The 19,318-nt window shown below is 52.1% G+C and overlaps 5 protein-coding genes across 5 annotated transcripts; 2 read left to right on the top strand and 3 right to left on the bottom strand.

Moving 5' to 3' along the window:
* Positions 1-395: 395 nt before the first annotated feature.
* Positions 396-3,174, bottom strand: K452DRAFT_323058 (uncharacterized protein). The gene is made up of 3 exons (XM_033544595.1): positions 2,944-3,174; positions 799-2,890; positions 396-752 (listed from the first exon to the last, which is right to left on the bottom strand). The coding sequence occupies exons 1-3, from the start codon at positions 3,038-3,040 to the stop codon at positions 629-631; spliced, it is 2,313 nt and encodes a 770-aa protein (XP_033391150.1). The 5' UTR covers positions 3,041-3,174; the 3' UTR covers positions 396-628.
* Positions 3,175-3,546: 372 nt separating this feature from the next.
* K452DRAFT_330207 (uncharacterized protein) lies at positions 3,547-5,335 on the bottom strand (the record flags this gene model as incomplete). Its single annotated transcript, XM_033545104.1, has 7 exons — positions 3,547-3,785; positions 3,876-4,034; positions 4,099-4,515; positions 4,691-4,805; positions 4,887-5,057; positions 5,114-5,181; positions 5,239-5,335. The coding sequence occupies 7 exons, from the start codon at positions 5,333-5,335 to the stop codon at positions 3,547-3,549; spliced, it is 1,266 nt and encodes a 421-aa protein (XP_033391151.1).
* A 2,433-nt stretch (positions 5,336-7,768) lies between these two features.
* On the top strand, positions 7,769-12,240 carry K452DRAFT_260685 (uncharacterized protein; the record flags this gene model as incomplete). Its single annotated transcript, XM_033538543.1, has 4 exons — positions 7,769-8,057; positions 8,106-11,253; positions 11,307-11,488; positions 11,545-12,240. Exons 1-4 carry the CDS (start codon positions 8,010-8,012, stop codon positions 12,238-12,240), a joined length of 4,074 nt encoding a protein of 1,357 aa, XP_033391152.1. The 5' UTR covers positions 7,769-8,009.
* A 183-nt stretch (positions 12,241-12,423) lies between these two features.
* On the bottom strand, positions 12,424-13,741 carry K452DRAFT_281557 (uncharacterized protein; the record flags this gene model as incomplete). The annotated part of the gene is made up of 4 exons (XM_033539501.1): positions 12,424-12,904; positions 12,988-13,263; positions 13,348-13,499; positions 13,558-13,741. 4 exons carry the CDS (start codon positions 13,739-13,741, stop codon positions 12,467-12,469), a joined length of 1,050 nt encoding a protein of 349 aa, XP_033391153.1. The 3' UTR covers positions 12,424-12,466.
* A 1,215-nt stretch (positions 13,742-14,956) lies between these two features.
* On the top strand, positions 14,957-15,526 carry K452DRAFT_293223 (uncharacterized protein). Its single transcript, XM_033541522.1, has one exon. It carries the CDS (start codon positions 14,988-14,990, stop codon positions 15,297-15,299), a length of 312 nt encoding a protein of 103 aa, XP_033391154.1. The 5' UTR covers positions 14,957-14,987; the 3' UTR covers positions 15,300-15,526.
* The last annotated feature ends 3,792 nt before the right edge of the window (positions 15,527-19,318 follow it).

The following is a 19,318-nucleotide window of genomic DNA, read 5'->3' on the forward strand; positions in this document are numbered from 1 at the left end:
AAGTAGGGCTTGCTCTGTCGACCTACCTGGCCTTGCACCAAATTGGGTTGCCGGGAGGAGATTATTGTCACGGGTTTCTAGCGCGTTCCTTGTAGTCCTTTCCAGCAAGCGCTAGCTGACGGTTTGTCTTTATTTGTTATTTGCTAATTGTTGTTTGTTCTGGTTTCTAGCGCGTTCCTTCCAGCACGCGCTAGTTGATGGTTTGTCTTTGTTTGCTGTTTCTTAATTGTTGTTTGTTTGATTCACTCATTGCCTATCGCCTAGCGCCTACCAGCGAGCCGTATATATGGCCGCCGCCTCTCGTTTCTTTTCTTTTTCTCTTCGTACTACGTTTTATAGTTATTCCTTCACCATTTGGTTGAAATCCAGTAAACTATATTAAGATCCACCTCACTACCGTGATACTAGAGGCCTTCTGATTTTATGTTCGCTGCTGATAAAGCGTGAGAGGATTACTATGGAACTAGTAGCTGGTGGTTAAACGATGATCTTTCGATTTACTTCAGGAGACATATTCCTAGAGTCTAGCATACTATAATCCGAATGATCCGGATGACTACGGTATTGCCATTGTGTAGAAACCGAGCCAGCAAATGATTCAGACGTGAGTCCTTATCCTACTATCTCATCATGACGTCTCGGCCGCCTTCCAGGACGGCACGACCTTTGGGCCAGCCAAACTGAGAGCAGTGCTTGTCAGTGAGAAGAAAGTCCCGACAGCCGTAAGGAGCTCAAGCCTAGAGATGCAGAACCTAAGTCCCGTTAGCAGCTAAACCAAGTTTATGCATTAGTACGTACTCTTGCGAACTAAGACCGATAAACCCAATCCAGAAGATCCATTGCGTAAACCAAAGAAGGGCCATGCTCATAGTCGTAACCACATATATTTTCGCCAGCTCTTTTGAGTGGTCTCGGCCTCGAACGGGAAGACTTCTATGCATCGTCGCGTAATTTCTTTCCCTGCTAATGAACGGGGATGTTTCTCTCATCCCTCTAAACTTACTCTTTTCCATCCAATAATTTTCCAGCTCTTCGCCAAGCCATATGCAAAGATTATCGACCTTTGCCATTAGCTTCTCCGCGATTTTCGACATGGTTCGAATGCTTCCCTGCCGCTTTAGTACATTGTCACTACCGGATCCAGGTACGCTGTTCATCCGACGTGTAGCCCGGATTAACCAAAATAATGCCACGGTAGTAACCATAATCCATAACAGTGCTCCAGTGTACATGAGTCTTGCTGATTGTCCTCTTTCCGCGCCTTTGAGACTTCTGAAATAGAAGTTGTGTTTAAGACCATAGTTGACGGTGAGAACCATGTAATATGCTGATAAAGTCTGGAGAATAATTTCCGCAAACAGAGAAGACTTGGCGACAGAGAAATCTATTGTGTCGAAGGGTTGTAGACCAATCAGCAAAGAGGCCATCCAAGCGGGCCGAGGCATTGAGCACCAGAGAAACATCAATTGGATAACAGGAATATCATCATATCCCATGGTCGCTTGTAGAAGACTGGCGTTGACCAAGTTCGCCAGCAGTTGAAGAGCGGCGATTAAAATCCCCTTGGCAAACCAAGAAGACGGGTACGGAAGCCGTGGAAAGCGAGGTGCGAGCCCATGGATTTCCGCTCCTCGACCGTATACTGCGACAAGAAAAGTAGCTACATTGACAAGGACGAAGCTTCCGATTTTCCATATATTCAAGGGACATTTGCTCCAATTATCGGATGGTTTGATAGTCCATTGCCATGGGATCATGTCGAGGGCGGTGGGAGCGGCCATATGGAGCCAGTTATCTGGGAGACCGCGCCAGTCCTGCACATGGCCACAGAGGTCGTGGAGCCAATTTACATAGTTTATTCGGGTTTCGAAATCCTGGCATGAACCTCCGCACGTTTCGAAGCTCATGTTGTGGCAGATGCAAGTCCTGCTCACTGTGCGCTTGACTTTGCAGTAGCCACTAGAGTCGATCCCACAAGCATCGGTTGCGCAATGTTGAACAAGCCCGGTCACCCGCTTTCCAATATCCATGACAAATGTGGGCCAATGCCAGTCTTCGATAGGGACATAATCGAATCCTGTAACTTTGAGAGAATCCGTCCAATTGCTGGGTAGGGACGTCGGCCCACAGGTGGCACGTACCCACAAGTGCTCCTGCGTCCATTCTAAACGCTCTGATCTTGGACAGATTTCCTCTGGATTTATAGTGAAGGTGCGGCAGAAGCATTCTTTGTCAAAATAGTAGCCATATTCGATGCTACTCCCAGTGAGATTGTAACCGACGGTCTCAAAATCCAGGGCGACCATGGACTTTAAACCTTCACGATATTCCCAAGGTCGATCGGCCCTTCCGGTATGCTGAGTGGTACTTGTGAAACTACAGGAGGCCAGTACATGTTGGAATGGTTCCATAGTTAAGTCCGAAACCGAGCCTGTTAGACATGTTGGTGCACTTTGTTCCACGCTAACTGCCGCATATCCTTTATCCAGGGAGGCCGGGGAGAGGTCTTGCAGCTCATTCGCGTCGCCGATATCAACAAGCCACGTTCGACCGGTTACGCCGCGAATCCACTGATACAACTGTGCTTTGGCGAGTATCGACCTACTGCAGTAGGGGAAATAAGTTTTGACAACGTCGGAGGAAAATGCAGTGCTGAGACAGCTGGTCTGAATTAACCATTGGTGATGGGTGCAGATGGCTCCGAAATGACGGGTGCATCGTTTGCCAGTACATGTCGACATCGTACTCAGCCAGTATGATGGATCTTGTTGAGCAATGCATTGTGGCATAGGAGTCAAGTCTTCAGGATTAACCCAGCCATTACGATTGTTTTGGGGGGTCAGGATACGGTCATCCCCGTTAGAATCAACGCGAGTGGCGTCAAGCACTTCTGCAGTAGCTATGTTAATGTCCAAAATAATAGTACTAATTAATGGGAAGTACCTTTTGCAGCAACGCCATAAAGGCCAACTAGCAACAGCATCAGCCACGAACATCGCGTTTTCATTATGCCGACAGTACGAAGGGTCTTGCGCTTCATGTTAGGTTAAAAGGATTGTCGTAGAGTTCTCTTTGGTTTTGTGGACACTGGATGCTTATTAGATACGATCGCCTCCCTTCGGTGAATGCTGTCGGGTGTGGTGCTTCTTCTCAGGTGCGGTGGATGATAATTTGAGGTGCGGGGTACGGCACAACGGCGGGAGGATCGCGTTCTATTAATACGTGTCTAACAATCATTAGCCGCGCGGCAGCAAGATAGCGTTAGTAAGCACTTCCTCGGTGCTACCATTGTCGCCACATTCAAGAGTGTATCGCAACTAATACTCCACTACACGAAGAATCTAATTTCAGTATTTTTAGTTGACCGGTAAGATTTTACTCTTACCTATACTTTTTTAAGGACAGGATCGCTAATTGCTGTCTTTGTTATGTAGGAAAGATGTTTTATTTATACCTGTTGCATGGTGCTTGCTTTCCGTTGAAATTTAGAGGTACTCAGAGTGACTGAATCTGATTAAACACCGGCAACTCTTAAACGTAGGTGAGTTATCCAGACCACGATACGTCAAATCGGCTGAAGACGTCCCTCTCGGCCTGACCAAATTCACGCATGACCGTATCTCTAATCACCTCAGACCGAAGCACAGGCTTGAAGCTGTACTTGTTCGGAACATATAAAGTCCCTGTACGATAGCCAGTCACCGGGTCTGAATCAATGGGTATCTGGCGACCATCCGGGCCAGTCTCATGCTTAAATTTGAAAGCCCAAATGAGCTTCGAGATGGCTACAAGCAGGTTCTACTCGGCCAAGTTGATGCCAGGGCAGATGCGCCTTCCGGCGCCGAATCCGTAGTGGTCATGCTTCTGCCCGTTACTGCTGGCTGCGTATTCATGAGCGAGCTTGGGATGGTCTCTGTGCCTGTCCGGGTTGAATTTCTCGGGCTCTTCCCAAGTTTGCGGATCCATGTGCATGCCCCAGATGTTGAGCATAATGATTGTGTCTTTGGGGAGAAACTTCCCATCGACCCAGTCATCTGATTCAATGTTAGCGTATCAGGGAAGCCGTTATGGCTGCGAAAATTACCTTGTGTTAAAGACCAAGAGGCAGAATTGGGCGCCAGCGGTGCCCTTCTTTCACAATCATGTTGATGTACGGGAGATTTTTCATGTCTGACCACTGTGGCGATCGGTCTTCACCAACGACTACAGCAATCTCGCGGTGAGCTTTCTCCTGTACTTCTAGGTTTAAAGTGAGTGCCTGAATAATAATTAAGATCAGTGTCGCTGATGTGCCGGAGCCGCCTTCTATGATGCCACCACCGAGGAACTTAAGCTTGTCTCTCGACAGCTGAAGCTTATCCTGCTGGTTCAAGACAATGTCTATGAACGAGCCTAAATTGCGAGTCCCACGCCGCTTCTCCACATCTGTCAGTATTTCCTCATAAAGCGTTTCCATCATGTCTCCGACTGTAAGAGAGCGCGTCTTATAGTTGTCCCAAAGCTTCTCGGGCACGGCTTTCATCTACGGGAAGAAGTTCACCGGCGGCGTGCTACCGACTTCTAGAAGCTAGCCCCATATTTCCATCAGCGTGTACAAGCGCTTCATGTAGTTTGTCTATATATTGGGCGTACGGATTCCAAAGACTACCGACGTTAGATTGGTTCTACACTACCGAAAACAACAACCTACGTATAGAGTTTATAATACTATTGCTAAACCGCTTCGGATACAGCAAATAGTCTTTAGGGTAAAGCTTAAGGTCGTGGATAAGTTGAACAGCTTCGGCGTTCACAATTGGTAAGTGCTACTTGTCAACCATGCTTTCCATGAAATGCTGGTGGATTAGGCGTCGAAGCGTTCGCCACGTATTCCCGTAGAATATAACGAGGAGATGATGCCCTTTGGTGATAAGATCGTGCGTGACGTGGGAAGGTGGTCGGTCGCTGTAAATATTACTTTTCTTATCTATAAGGGCCCTGACAAGTCTGCGATCCGAGATTACGGCCATAGTAGCACTACCCATCTTTAAGGTAAAGATACCGCCGAATTGACGGGCCTATTCATTAAATCTATACGTCGTGAGTAACTTCTACCAAGTCGACTATGGCAGACGAACTTTAGATAAGCATACGAGCGTGGAATTTGATAAAGGTTCCCGATAAACGGCAAAGTCTTCGGCCCTAATAAGGTTTAGTATAAGCTTAAAGTAGCTTATTTAGGCTCATTTAGGTTCTTACCGGTGGGCATATCCTTCCTGCGATGGCCATAGTTTAGCGCGCCATACACTAGGTAGAGCGCGAACGCAAGCCCCGAGAGGATTAGTGTAGCAGACATAGTAAACTCTATAAAGTGGACCAGCTAGAGATAAAGTTAGCCTTCACAGCCAGCGGTAGGTACCAACGATACATGTCGAGGCGATAGCGTCAATTTATCAGGTCTTGCCGCGTAGGGGGGCGATGCCTCGCCAAGCGCGGCATTTATGTAGACAAGGCTAAATGCCTGAGTGACCCCGCATTAAACTGGGTCTCGTAAGGCTAATAAATGTTAGCTTACGCTGTGTTACCGTATAGAGTTGTAAGACCGCTAGGCCATGAGAGTAGGGAGCCATTTTGGTGCAAGTGGCGAGCGGAAAGTTGTAGGAATCCAATTATAAGTTAAGGTTCCGCGCGGGCCGGCGTGGAGAAGAGGGAAAGCGGGAAACCTAAGGGCTTTGTAAGCGCATATATTAATTAATCGGCGACATGTCTGTACAGTATGCAGCAACAATGTTCTAATTAGACCTAGCAATTCAGCGCGTTGACGTCCATCGCCATTTCGTGCCCCCATTTTATGCGGACTGTAAGCGACGACCCCGCCTTCCAGCACACTAATGACGGTTTGCTGATAAACTTATAGCGCCGCGGGATAATGATTTTCCCGTGCCAATCCCTAACTGGACGGTGGAAAATAATCTCTAGTTCGATAATGAAGAAGATATCGGCGTCGCTCTCCTCAGATTAGGCACTCCGGGCTGCACATTCCTCCCGCTTAACGAACAAGCCGCTCTCTAAGATATATGGTTAAAAGAATTCAGCCCTCTAATGTATTCAACATGGGTCCTCTTGTATTAGCGCTCCCGCTCCCTTACTGCCTTCCCTTACCCTATTAAAATTCTGTTACTTCCTTCATTAGAACAGCCTACTATCTAGTGGAATAAAATAGATTTTCTTCTACCTAACTCAATCTTAAAACGCGTGGCAATTAAGCGAGCTATAGACATGTGATTTTTTTTTTTTTTTTTTTTTCCTTCGCGTTCTTCTTTCCCTCTACTAGCAACCTCTCTACCAACGCTTCTTACTTTTAGTCATCTACCCACGACTTAAAAATAGACCTCTTTAGTTTCCAGGAAGACTACGGTGTGCTAGTATACAAACCATGCGCCGTCGCCATCACGCTATTAAACCTCCGTGAACACGTTGCTACTAAGCATCTAGAAGATACCCGCTATGCCTGCATATTTAATCCCTTATTAGCTAATACTAAAAGGCCGGCCGAGGCGCTCGCAGCTCATCTACGGAAGAGATTTACGAAAACTTAATGAGTTAAAGATAAGTAATCGCAATGAGACAGCTAACGGTAGATAGCAGGGTATGATTTATGCGGGAGAATCAGCACTTAGCTATCTAGTAGCTGATGCGGGCGTCCACAACAGATTGAATCAGTACTGACGCACGGCACTATAGGAAAATCATTGAATTGACTATTGACCCACCGAATTGGGTGTAATGTAGGGCGTTGCAAACGGGGGGGGCAGCATATGTTTGTATCGACCGTAAAGCCCAGCCGGTAGGAGGAAGAAAGCCACGGCCGGCACGGTAAACGGAGTACCTAGGTGCTTAGGATTTCCGGTCCTCGTACATCAGCGCCCGCATCCAGTCGCCGGGTTTGCCATTTCGCCATGTCGCGATGGAGGGCGAGGATGGTGGCACGACTTTCAGCGAATTCCGGGTAACGTCAACGCGGTCGCCAGATTGAGGTTCTGTTGTTGTGGTTGCACAGGTCGGTCGCCAGATTGCCCGCGGCCGCCTCCTGCGCGCGCACACAACAATTTATTCACCATGTCCGGCGACACCATGGTCGACGCCTGGCTTACTAAAGTCCTCGCTGCTGTAGCGGCTGCGGAAAAAGCGCCGCTGAACATGGGCAGCGGGCTAGGCTCTGAGGGATGGTATCCTGCGTCTTGTTCTTATCTTCTTGAACCTCCAGCCCATCGGTTCCCCAACGTGTGGTGTATGTATTCGCGGGTGTGCATTGTACGCGTTCGTGCCTGGAGGCTTTTGTGGTGGAGAAGAGGATCGTAGGGCGGTGCAGAGCACCGAAATGTCGCTACACGGAAGAGGGAACATTAAGGTCCAGATGTGACACCCCAAGACCTGTTCCCGCCGAGCCCAAATCGCTCCGCGATCTCCTTCTAGCCTTCTTTATTGACTTCCATTGTAATATCCACGCGCAGCAGGCGAAGGCGTCGGCTCTTCAACGAGGGCTAACACTCCGCTGCAGGCGGCGTTTCATCGTCAGCGGGGTGCGATGTTGGATGATCTGTGAGCGTGGGGAGATTAGTAAGCAGCAAGCATGAGTTTCTGCTTTGCCTGGCTGGGCGCGAAGGCGCAGGCGGAGGTGGTGGTGCGGGAGGAGCTCCCAAAAAAAGTTGTTTTGCGGGGTTTCCCCGGGAGCTCGTCTCGTCATTGACTCGACACGCTTTCGCGCCGCCCTCCCAACACCACGAGCCGCTCTCGTCGGCCACTCTCAGCCTTTGCTGACTTGTGTCTTCTCTTCTGCATATTCTTCCCCTGCAGCAAAACCAGTCATACTCTCCCGACCCGTCGTCCCACTATTACGCCATTTTTTGCTAATTCGTAATCCCATCGGCTCGCCTTCCCGATCAGCAAGCCCCGCACTACTGTATATAATTTGCGCTCTGCTCGCTTTCGTCTTTCTCTTCCCATTCCTGCGTGTATCCTAGGCAAAAATGGCTTCAGAATCCAAAAGAGAACGCGGAATCCGCATTGCCATCGACGTGAGGGCATCTCTCAACACACCCGTATGAAGCTGACATGATCTTAAGCGCGGCGGTACTTTTACCGATTGCGTCGGCAATCCAGGTACGGGGAAGATGGAGGACGACGTCCTCATTAAACTTCTTTCCGTCGATCCCCAAAACTACGACGACGCGCCTCTGGAAGGCATCCGCCGCTTGCTGGAACGCTTCTCCGGCCAAGAAATACCCCGCGGCCAGCCGCTAGACACGTCCAGGATTGAAAGCATACGCATGGGCACCACGGTGGCCACAAACGCGCTGTTGGAACGCAAAGGAGAGGACATTGCAATGGTGGTAACCAAGGGCTTCAAAGATTGCTTGGCCATCGGCAACCAATCGCGCCCGAACATCTTCGACCTGGCCATCCGGAAGCCCGAGGTCCTCTACAAGATAGTCGTCGAGGTCGATGAACGCGTGACACTGGAGGACTATGCCGAAGACCCTGAGCGGCACGAAACCAAGGCCGAGCCGGTGGAAAAAGCTGCGACCGACGCCGAGCTCGTACGGGGCCTGTCTGGTGAGGCCGTGAGGATATTGAAGAGGCCCGCCGAAGATGAGATAAGGAAACAACTACAAGAAGTCTTCGACAACGGTTTCAGGAGCATTGCAGTCTGCCTGATGCACGGCTATACCTACCCATTGCACGAAGCCCTGATTGGAAAGCTGGCCAAGGAAATCGGATTCGAGCACGTCAGTCTGAGCCATGAGCTTATGCCCATGATCAAACTTGTTCCGAGGGCTACGTCTGCCTGCGCTGATGCCTACCTGACGCCGGCTATCAGAAAGTACATCGACGGCTTCCAAAAAGGCTTTGAAGGTGGACTCGGCACTGCGAGTGTCAAACGCGAATCAGGCAGCAAGGGTGCACGTTGCGAGTTCATGCAGAGCGATGGCGGCCTCGTCGATGTCGACATCTTTTCGGGCCTGCGAGCTATCTTATCTGGCCCCGCTGGCGGTGTAGTCGGATATGCCCTTACTTCCTACGACCCCAAGACTAAGATTCCCGTGATTGGCTTCGACATGGGAGGGACCAGCACTGATGTCAGCCGTTACGGTGAGGGCAAGTATGAGCATGTCTTTGAAACCACCACTGCCGGCGTGACCATCCAATCTCCTCAGCTTGATATCAACACGGTCGCCGCAGGCGGAGGGTCGAGGTTGTTCTTCCGGCACGGCCTGTTTGTAGTGGGTCCTGAGTCTGCGAGCGCGCATCCTGGTCCTGCTTGCTATCGTAAAGGTGGACCTCTTACGATCACCGATGCGAACCTTTTCCTCGGCCGCTTGCTACCCGACTTCTTCCCCAAAATCTTTGGTAAGAGCGAGGATGAGGGCCTGGACCCTGCAGCGAGCGAGAAACTTTTCAAAGAGTTAACAGAGCTGATCAACAAGGAGGTTGCTGGAGGTAGCAAGGACAAAGAGATGTCCATGGACGAGGTGGCTTATGGTTTCGTCAAGATCGCGAATGAGACCATGACTCGGCCAATCCGATCGCTCACCGAAGCAAGAGGCCATGACACTTCCAAACACCGGCTTGCCACCTTTGGCGGTGCAGGTGGCCAACACGCTGTCGCAATTGCCGAAGCACTGGGTATTTCTCAAATCCTTGTTCACAGGTACTCTTCGGTCCTTTCTGCATACGGCATGGCTCTTGCCGACGTTGTCGATGAGCGCCAAGAGCCCGAATCCCAGGTCTGGTCGGACGACGACCAAGCGGTGAGGAAGTACCTCCAGCAGAAGATGGAAGAACTCAAGAAAAGGTCGACAGCTACCCTGAAAGACCAAGGCTTCGACGACGAGCAAATTCATTTTGAAGAGTATCTCAACATGCGCTACCGTGGCACGGAGTCTGCCCTCATGGTCATCAAGCCTTCAAAGGAGGATGCGGACAAGAACTACAACGGCGATGATTGGTCGTTTGGCAAGTCATTTATCAAGCAACATGAGCAGGAGTTCGGTTTTACACTTCCGGATCGCGACATCATTGTTGACGACGTCCGCGCCAGAGGTATCGGCAAAACGTTCGAGGGCCTAGAGAAGACTGTTGACCAGCAGCTCGAGGAGGTCAAGCCAAAGGATCTTGAAAAGGGCGACAAGCAGTATGGCACCAGCAAGGTCTACTTTGAGGGCGGCCGCCAAGATACCCCCATATACAAGCTCGAAGACCTTGCGGTCGGTGATCGCATCAAGGGCCCTGCTATTATTGCCGATGGGACACAAACGATCGTTGTCACTCCGGGCGCCACAGCATTACTCATCGATACGCATGTCATCATCAACATCGGCGAGGCTAACAGTCAGGACAAGAAGGTTAACACCAAAGAAGTGGACCCGATCATGCTCAGTATCTTTGCTCATCGCTTCATGGCAATTGCCGAACAGATGGGCAGAGCCTTGCAAAAGACCAGCGTCAGCACCAACGTCAAGGAGCGTCTGGACTACTCTTGCGCTCTGTTCGATAATACTGGTGGCCTTGTTGCAAACGCACCTCATCTTCCAGTTCATCTCGGCAGCATGTCGACTTGTGTCCGGAAGCAGGCCAGTATCTGGAAGGGCAAACTTAAGAAAGGCGACGTGCTGGTATCAAACCACCCCATGTTTGGAGGCACCCATCTTCCCGACATAACCGTCATCACGCCTGCCTTTAGTGGAGACAAGATTGTATTCTACGTTGCTTCTCGCGCACACCACGCCGATATCGGTGGCATCCTTCCGGGTTCAATGCCACCACAATCTCGAGAGCTTTTCCAGGAGGGCGCGTCCATCAAAACGGAGAAGCTTGTTTCTGAGGCCAAATTTAACGAAGAGCGCATCACCGAGCTCCTCCACACTGAGCCTGCTCAGTATCCCGGCTGCAGTGGCACGAGATGCTTGTCTGACAACATCAACGATCTGAAGGCCCAGGTCGCCGCTAACCAGAAAGGCATCAATCTCATTAGCACGCTCATCGAGGACTACGGCGAGGATGTGGTCCAATTCTACATGCAGAGCATCCAGGACAATGCTGAGCTAAGTGTCAAGAACTTGCTCAAAGAAGTCAGCAAGCGTTTCGAGGGTCAAGACCTGTCGGCCGTGGACTACATGGATGACGGTAGCCCAATCAAGCTCAAGGTAACTATCGATGCCGACAAGGGCGAGGCTGTGTTTGATTTTGAAGGAACCGGTCCGGAGACGTATGGTATGCATCAACTCACTGCATCTCCGTTGTTGCGCAAACACTGACGGCAACAGGCAACATCAATACACCAGAGGCCATCACTTACTCGGCCGTCATTTACTGCCTCCGTTGCCTGATCTCCGAAGACATACCGCTGAACCAAGGCTGCTTGAAGCCTATCCAAGTCAAGATCCCCAAGACGTCGTTCCTCTCTCCATCAGACAAGGCTGCGGTTGTTGCCGGCAATGTCTTGACGGTAAGATATGCTCCATCCACTGCTTTGAACAGTTAAAGTTGCTGACGTGCTCGCAGAGTCAACGCGTCACCGACGTCATCCTCAAGGCTTTCCGCGCCTGCGCCGCTTCACAAGGCTGCTGCAATAACCTGACGTTCGGCTTCGGCGGCAACGTAGAAGGCGAAAAGGAGCAAAAGGGCTTCGGCTACTACGAGACGATATCGGGCGGGTCCGGGGCCGGGCCAACATGGGACGGCACGTCGGGGGTGCACGTGCACATGACGAACACGCGGATCACGGACTCTGAGATCTTCGAGCGGCGGTACCCGGTGATTCTGCGCGAGTTCAGCCTGCGGCCGGGCAGCGGCGGCGCGGGCCAGCACCCGGGCGGCGACGGCGTCGTGCGCGACATCGAGTTCCGCATCCCGATGCAGGTGTCGATACTGTCGGAGCGGCGCGTGTACCACCCGTACGGGCTCGAGGGCGGCGAGGAGGCGCAGTGCGGCCTGAACATTTGGGCGAGGCATGTGGGGAAGAGCGACGTGAATGCGGACGCGGCGAAGGAGGGCGGCGAGTGGCGGTACATCAACATGGGCGCGAAGAACACGGCGTCGATGCAGGCGGGCGAGCGCATTATCGTGCACACGCCTGGTGGTGGTGGGTGGGGCAAGGTTGGCGAGAAGAGCGTTGCCGTCAAGAAGCACGATCCGACGCTTACGTGGAAGAAGGGCAGTGTGGCTGGCAGGCAAGAGACGGCAGAGGCGTCTGCGTAGATTGGTGGGTAGACTGCTGAGCTTTAGATATGATGGTATGAGTGATGCTTTTGGTAACGAAGGTAGACGTGCATGAAAAATGAACTTCTGGATTTGAATCACATCCCTTACATTTGACATTGACGTCGTTGATTATTTGAACAATTACAAAGTACGAAAATCGCTATACACTACTAACACACACAAGAGGCCGTACATCTCACGTTACAATCATCGTTCCCTAGGCTTACACCATCTCCTTCATCTCAACGCCCTTCCCACTCTGCGTCTTCGTAAGAACCGACCCATTCCCCAAATCCAGCATACCATTGCGACTCAAATGGCGGCTCAAGCCCTCATCGCCGTCAGCATGGACAGCGCGGCCGGTGCCCAGCTTGGCCAGGCTATCCCTAAGCAAAAGCTCGTAATAGGCGGTGGCGAAGATGGTGGCAGGGACGTTGACGAGGATGCTGATCCAGGCGTAGTTTTTGTAGGTGAAGGCGTCGCGGCCGAAGAAGATGAGGGCGACGAGGCGCGTGCCCAGGTCGCGCGCGAGGTTGGTCGAGATGCTGATGTCGGCGAAGCCCCAGATCATGGCGGCGTAGGCGAGGCCGATGGTGAAGGGGGCGCTTTGCGGGGCGATGAAGGGGTTGGCGGGGTCGAGGCAGGCCCAGATCACGATGCCCTGGGAAGGGTGGTGTCAGTGGTGCATTGGTGCAGGGAGGGGATTTGGGTGGGGGTAGGACAAAAGGGGGGGGGCAACCGTACGATGTACGAGCAGACGAAAAACTCAATCAGGAACAGGTAGCCCTGGTTGTTCTGGGTGGCGCCGGGGTAGGTGCACAGGATGCTGGCGGGCCCGCCGTTGTAGACGGAGCCGAGGCCGGCGGCGCGCGATGCGGCATCCATGGCTGAGATCTGCTCCCAGTACTGGCCCATGAGGACGAGGCCGGCCATGAAGGCGCCGAAGACCTGGCTGAAGATGTAGACGGGGACTTTTTTCCAGGGGAAGTCTTGCCAGATGGCGAAGCAGATGGTTATGGCCTGGGAGTGGGGTGTTAGTGCGGGGTGGTGTTGAGGTTTGTGATGAGGTTGTTGCTGAGGGGGAGGGGTGCGTGTGCAGCTTACGGGGTTGAAGTGCCCGCCGGATGTTGGGCCGCAGGTGATGATGGCCATGGCGATGCCCATGGCGTAGGCGAAGCCAACCTGGAGCAGCGAGCCGAATGCGGGCTCAGTTTTGTTGACGAAGAAAGATGCCGTTGCAGCAATGCCGGGGTACACTGAAATTATGCCATGTCAGTTGCACTTCGGGTATCATTTCCACTGGTATCAACCAACCGTAAAAAAACACCCCGGTCGCCTCCGCAGCCATCTCTCTCAACCATCTTGGACGGCGTTGCTCAAAGTCCAGTTTCCGCTGAGAAACCGGCCTCCGTTCAACGACATGACGCGCATAGTGCTTCTGCACGGCATCCGTGGCGCCGACCTCGAGCGTCTGAAGTCGATGGAGGGACGCGCTCATTATGGGACAGCAAGGGGGCAAATGCGGGTAGATCTGGGGAAGCTGGGGTTAAAAGTGGAGAATGGACATGCCGTTGGGAATGAGTATTTCCGCTTCTTATGGACAGCGGCGAGAGGAAGGTACGGGACGATGGAGCTGTGCCCCGCCGCGCCTCCATGACAATGAGGCGCTTGTGGATGTGGCTAAATGGTCGCTCTTACGATAGACTGGAGTAGCATCTACTCTAGAGCTATTGGTTTGCCGGAGCGTGTTCTGCTGCATTGTTCCAGTGAGCTTTGTGCCATGACAGCCGCACCGTGCGTCATGATGGGAAAGTCAACGGCGAGGCGGCGGACGCTATATCCCGTCGACAATAAACCCGGCGAATCCAGACGCCTCCCACTACTCAAGATTGTGGGGTCCGGTCTTGGGGAGCTTGGCCTGGCGATCGGGCAAAGGTATTGGTTGTGTGGGGCGCCCGTGGCGGCGGCGAGTTGAGCTTCTACCCCGCTTGATGGGTGCGCTAGCATTGAGCCTCGGCAAGTTTCTGCAGACCTGTCTCGATTCGCGATGCGGCGGCGGGGGTGGGATGATGTGGCCGAAGTCAAGGCTTGAGTTGGGTAGTTTCGGCAGTTGAGATGCGGGGACCTGGGGATCGGATTCGGGGCTGTTAGTCCAAAATCGCCTCACACTGAAAAAAGAGGTCTTTTTGCGGCAAAAGGAGGTCTTTATAATGCAAAATCACACGCCTCACCATGAGGCGTTCCTTTTTGCTGCAAAAGGACCTCTTTTTGCTGCAGATTAGCGGGGCGAACACGATTTTGTACGTAAAATCGTGTTACGCCTGTGCATCGTAGCGAGTCAGCTACGATTCACTCTTTCTACTAACTCTATAGGAAATTTTTTTCTAAAAATAATAAAAAAATGGTAGAGGCCTAGATAAAAGCCCTAAAAAAATACTAGTTAGATTTTATCTTTTTAGAAGTAAATATAATATACAAAAAAGCGAATTTCCTAATATATCTAGAAATAGTTACTACCGGGTAGTTACTTTGTAGTAGCCGGCCTAACTTAATTCGGGTCAGTACCGAGGCAGAGAAATACGCACGGACTACAAAAAGAGGTCCTTTTGCAGCAAAAAGACCTCTTTTTCAAAGTGACCCGATTTTGGACTAACATCTCCACGCCAACCATCATCACCCTCGCTTTCCAAGCCCTGTTCAGCTCCGTAACACAACGCGCAGCAAGGTCATGTCCGCCCACCACCATGTCCTCCGCTGGCACCGCTGCTCGCTCCGCCATGGCCACGGCCACGTCCCCTGTTGCTACTGCATTCCGCACGCCCAAGGCCGCCGCCGCCCGAAGCCATTCGCGCGCCCACGCTCCTCTGCACCCATCGCTCCCACTGTCGCCCGCCCTGTCCAGCTCGCCCGGTGATGAGGTTACGCCCGGGATCGACCCGGCCGTGCCACAGCAACTTGGTTTTCTCGGCCTCATCCGCACACTCAAGGAAATACGGCGTGGGGTTTGGAAGCACCCATCGCCGAGCTGGGCAAAGTACCGCCTGTCGGTCTACTAGTACCGTGAGCTGCTGGACCGAATTGAGAAGGACGGCGACGGTGACCTTGCGAGGTGGTTTAAGTATACGGTCCTGCTCAACAGCGCCGAAGTCCGCTTGAACATTGAGGAAGACGACACCGACACTGACGAGCTTAGTCTCGATGCCGACTTGCCGACGACTCCCTCCTCGGCGTCTTCTATCTCACTCTCGCGCAAAGACAAAAGATATCCAGACGTGCAGTACTACCATGAGGGCGCAATCTGGTCATCCCTTATCGTTAAGGTGAGCTACAGCTAGAAGCTCCAGGACTTAACCGCGGTCGCCGAGGATTACATTATTGGCTCGGATTTTAATATCGAAGCCATAATCGGCTTAAACATTGATTACACGCCTCCGGATCGAGTGATTGCTCCAGTCCGCGGCATGAAGGAAAAGCCTCCTTCGTCCAAGAAGGCTTTTGTTACCATATAGCGCCCAGGCTTACACAAAGACCGATTCTGGCGGCAATAAGAAGACCGTGCAGGCCGCTATCAAAGTTAAAAACGAAGTATTTCTTGCACCGATCCTCTCTTTTTATATAACTAACTACCATAGGCCTTCCGCAGCGAAACCGGAGACCATCTATCCGGAACCCTTACCCTCCCACTTACAGACTTCGTACCACTAGCCGCCCTCGACTTCAATATCCTCCAGCCAGCAACGCGAGCCCTCATCGAGGCTACCACTCTCAACATCTCTTACGCAGACCTTTGCACGGATCTCGAGGCCGCAGAGAGGGTACACGGGCGGGACACAAGCATGGATAGAGGGAGGAAGAAGCGAACACACGAGGCTGCAAGGTTGGTAGAGGAGGATAGGCGGGCTAAGAGAAAAAAGAAAGAGGAAGAGAAGATAGACAGAGACGACGGGGCTTACTACATGCCTTAGATCCTGGCCTGCTACTAAGTCGTCATCCTTATTCCATATCCATCCCCTTGTCACTTTTATTTCTATGTTAATTTCCTTCCATTAATAAGCCGTTACACACCGCGCCGCCTAATCGCGACGCGCCACTATTACGGACGGCATAACGCGACACGACTTACGGACTACGATGTCAGCACCTCCTGCACGACACAAAATGTGGCACTGCGTTGCTACCATCTCCAATACAAAATGGAACGGCACAGCATGACATTGTACGGCCCGGTATGACCTGTAGCACGGATCGGTGTTAGCCCAGTAGATCTTTTTTATTGCAAACAAACATGCTTCTTGTATTTTAGATACCCTAAAATAGGCCCAATTAAAATTTTGTTTATTGATATGCAGCTGCTTAAGAGTGTGAGAGCAAGGCAAACCGTGAGAGCTCTCCAAGAGGTTGTAGCAGGTGTTGTCGCGGCTTTTCGTCAGCTCGATCTGCTTCAGCAGTAGCCCTCCTGCCTTCCTCGTCAAAGCGAAACTTGTTCGCTCCACGACCGCCTTTTACCGCGTGTGGACCCACCCCGACCGCTTATAATAAGAGCATTAACACCTCCGTAGCTCAGCAGTATGGGAAGCAGCCTAAGAACGTTATTAAGCAACAGCCTTAGTAATAGACCGAGAAACAGGCCATTACTGCCCTATCTAATTTCTCTAGATTCTAGATTCCTATCCTACGCCAGCGCCCTACGCGATTCAGCCTCGGGTCAAACAGAAAGTCGAGAAAGATGTTGCTTTTTAGGGTTTGTAAAAGGCTATAGCTTGTAAGCAGCCCCGCGCAGATAAGGGGCGGGACGCAGCGGGCGCGCCGGGTAGGTAGGCAGCGATCCTTAATAGTTCCTTAGCCGGGATTTCTCCCTAACCCTCAGCGCCCAGCCATATACACCTTAACAAAAAAGCAAAGATGTCCGGAATCCCTGCTCGATATCAGCAAGGGGAAGAAGGGGGTATACGCTATACCCCTATATTCATCCTCCCCCCGCGACCGCCCGCTTATCGCCTACGAATACCATCTACACTAGTAGCCATTTTCGCAGCTTCTGCCACATTTAGGACCTCGCAGCTAGCCTAACTCGGGAAAAGCCATTTACCATAGCCGCAGATGGGATAGGCGCATCGTGCTAAAGCAAAGCCAGCAATACCACTAACAGCGAGCGCAGAAGCTCCCATTGGGCTCGATCGAGGGTCAAGCAGGGCTACGGCCCGTTCCCCGTAAACCTAACCTATAAATAGGAGTACGACCACAGATAACAGTATGAGAAGTAAGGAAAGAATGCTTCCGCTACGAAAAGATCTACCACCATAGCCTTAGCTTAGCTACTCCACTTATATACCAACCCTTACAGCGGTATCCCCACCCCTTCAAGCTCTTACTACCATATCGTAATACCGTAGTCTCTAATGCGCATTCAACCGTCATCTACTAGCCGTTGCGGTGTATTTACAGCGTAGAGGTGGGCTGGAAATGCTACTACGCCGCTAGTATAGTCTGTAACTGTCACGGGTTTCTAGCGCGTTCTATCCAGTAAGCGCTAAGTTGATAGTTTATCGTTGTTTGCCGTTTGTCAGTTGTTGTTTGCGTTTGTCTCGCTCGTTATCTCTCGCTTAGCGCCTACCAGCGAGCCACATATATGGCCACCGCCTCTCGTTCTCTTCCTTTCCTCTTCGTACCACGTCTTGTAGTTAATCCTACATAATCCAGTTTGGATCCACCTCACTGCCGTGACAGTAACCTGCCTGCCTACCAGGACTGGAACCACAGGGACGTAGGTAGTAGGCGGAGCGGATACGGGACGTAACGCGCGTGCGAATCAGTAGTAGAAGCATAGGAGTGGCCTACGCCGCGGCGGCTTGGTAGTAGGCTGTATTACGCACTACCCTGTACTACGCCGCGGTGTAAAGAGTCGATACCGCGCGTGTCGACCCCTCCTCTATCGAGCGAGCGCAGCAAGCCCAAGGCAGCGCAGTCTGCACGTCTAAGCCCACGTTGCGCGTATCTCACGCCCGCATGCATATTATCGCCCTAGCACGGCCGGCTCTTCGTCGCTCTGTAGGCTCGCGCGATTTATCTCGCTCTGCTTTGTACGGTCCTGCGATGCGACGCAGACGGGAAGGATAGAAGCCAGGCGCACTTTACGTGCGGAATGCGAGGGTTCCGCTAAGCCGGGCTGAGACGCCATTCCTTCTATCACGAGTATAACCAGTAGCATCTCGACCTACCCACTCCGCGTGCCATAAGAGTCCTAAAGGCTGTTGCGGGTAGGGACGCCGGCGCTACAGGTGGAGGTTGCGTCTAGTTTATTCGCCCTGGGCCTGTCAGCACCTCCTTCGTGCTTCTGCGGCGCGCGTGCTGGGCTAACTTTTGGCTTGCCGTCGGTCGCCGGAAGAGGGATTTGAGCAGTCTGAGCACTGCGATGCGGCTGCCGACGCAAACGTTGGTGCTTGGGAAAGCAGAAGATCAGGTCGGGCGATCGGTTGATTGTGCTGGTGTGAGGAGAAATGGGCCGCGCTGGCGAGACATGGCCACGGTCGCGCAACCGAACAAGCAAGGCTAAAACCATGTGACGTCAGCGGTAATACATGGCCTAGTCGCTGCGAGCGAATAAAGAAGCGGGCCAGCACAAGCGGATCGCGTATTTTCGATGAAATTCGAAAAGCATCTGCGCGGTATAGGAAGCGACATGATGCGACCGGTGCATCCTCAAACCGCGACTCAACACCATGCGACATGGTAAACAGAGGGTTTGGATGCGAATACGTGGCGAGTGCACGGACGATGAGGCAGATGCGGGGGCGGAAGCTACGCGCGGCAGATCGCCGGCGCTAGCAAGGGTGTCTAGGAAATCGCGAGTACATATATATCGAAAAAGCGAAAGTCTTGGCATACAAAAGACTCTGTGGCTGACCTGGTGCGCTCTGAGTTCTAATCTACAAGGCCAAGGGTTCAAGTCCCGGCTTTGGTGGGAGTTTCTTCCTTTGAGGTTAGGCGAGGGTTCCCAGAATTGAGAGGCCCGTGTGCTGACATAATCGCAGCGCCGGGTAAGAGGGCTGTCCGGCAAAGACCCGTCGATGATGGG

Source organism: Aplosporella prunicola (assembly GCF_010093885.1).
Source record: "Aplosporella prunicola CBS 121167 unplaced genomic scaffold K452scaffold_112, whole genome shotgun sequence".
Taxonomy (NCBI): Eukaryota; Fungi; Ascomycota; class Dothideomycetes; order Botryosphaeriales; family Aplosporellaceae; genus Aplosporella; species Aplosporella prunicola.

Coding starts and splice junctions, on each gene's coding strand:
- K452DRAFT_323058 (XM_033544595.1), bottom strand. CDS start 3,040: ATGAAGCGCAAGACCCTTCGTACTGTCGGCATAATGAAAACGCGATGT. Junction 2,891..2,943: donor TTATGGCGTTGCTGCAAAAG/GTACTTCCCATT, acceptor TAGCTACTGCAG/AAGTGCTTGACGCCACTCGC. Junction 753..798: donor ATCGGTCTTAGTTCGCAAGA/GTACGTACTAAT, acceptor AACGGGACTTAG/GTTCTGCATCTCTAGGCTTG.
- K452DRAFT_293223 (XM_033541522.1), top strand. CDS start 14,988: ATGTCCTCCGCTGGCACCGCTGCTCGCTCCGCCATGGCCACGGCCACG.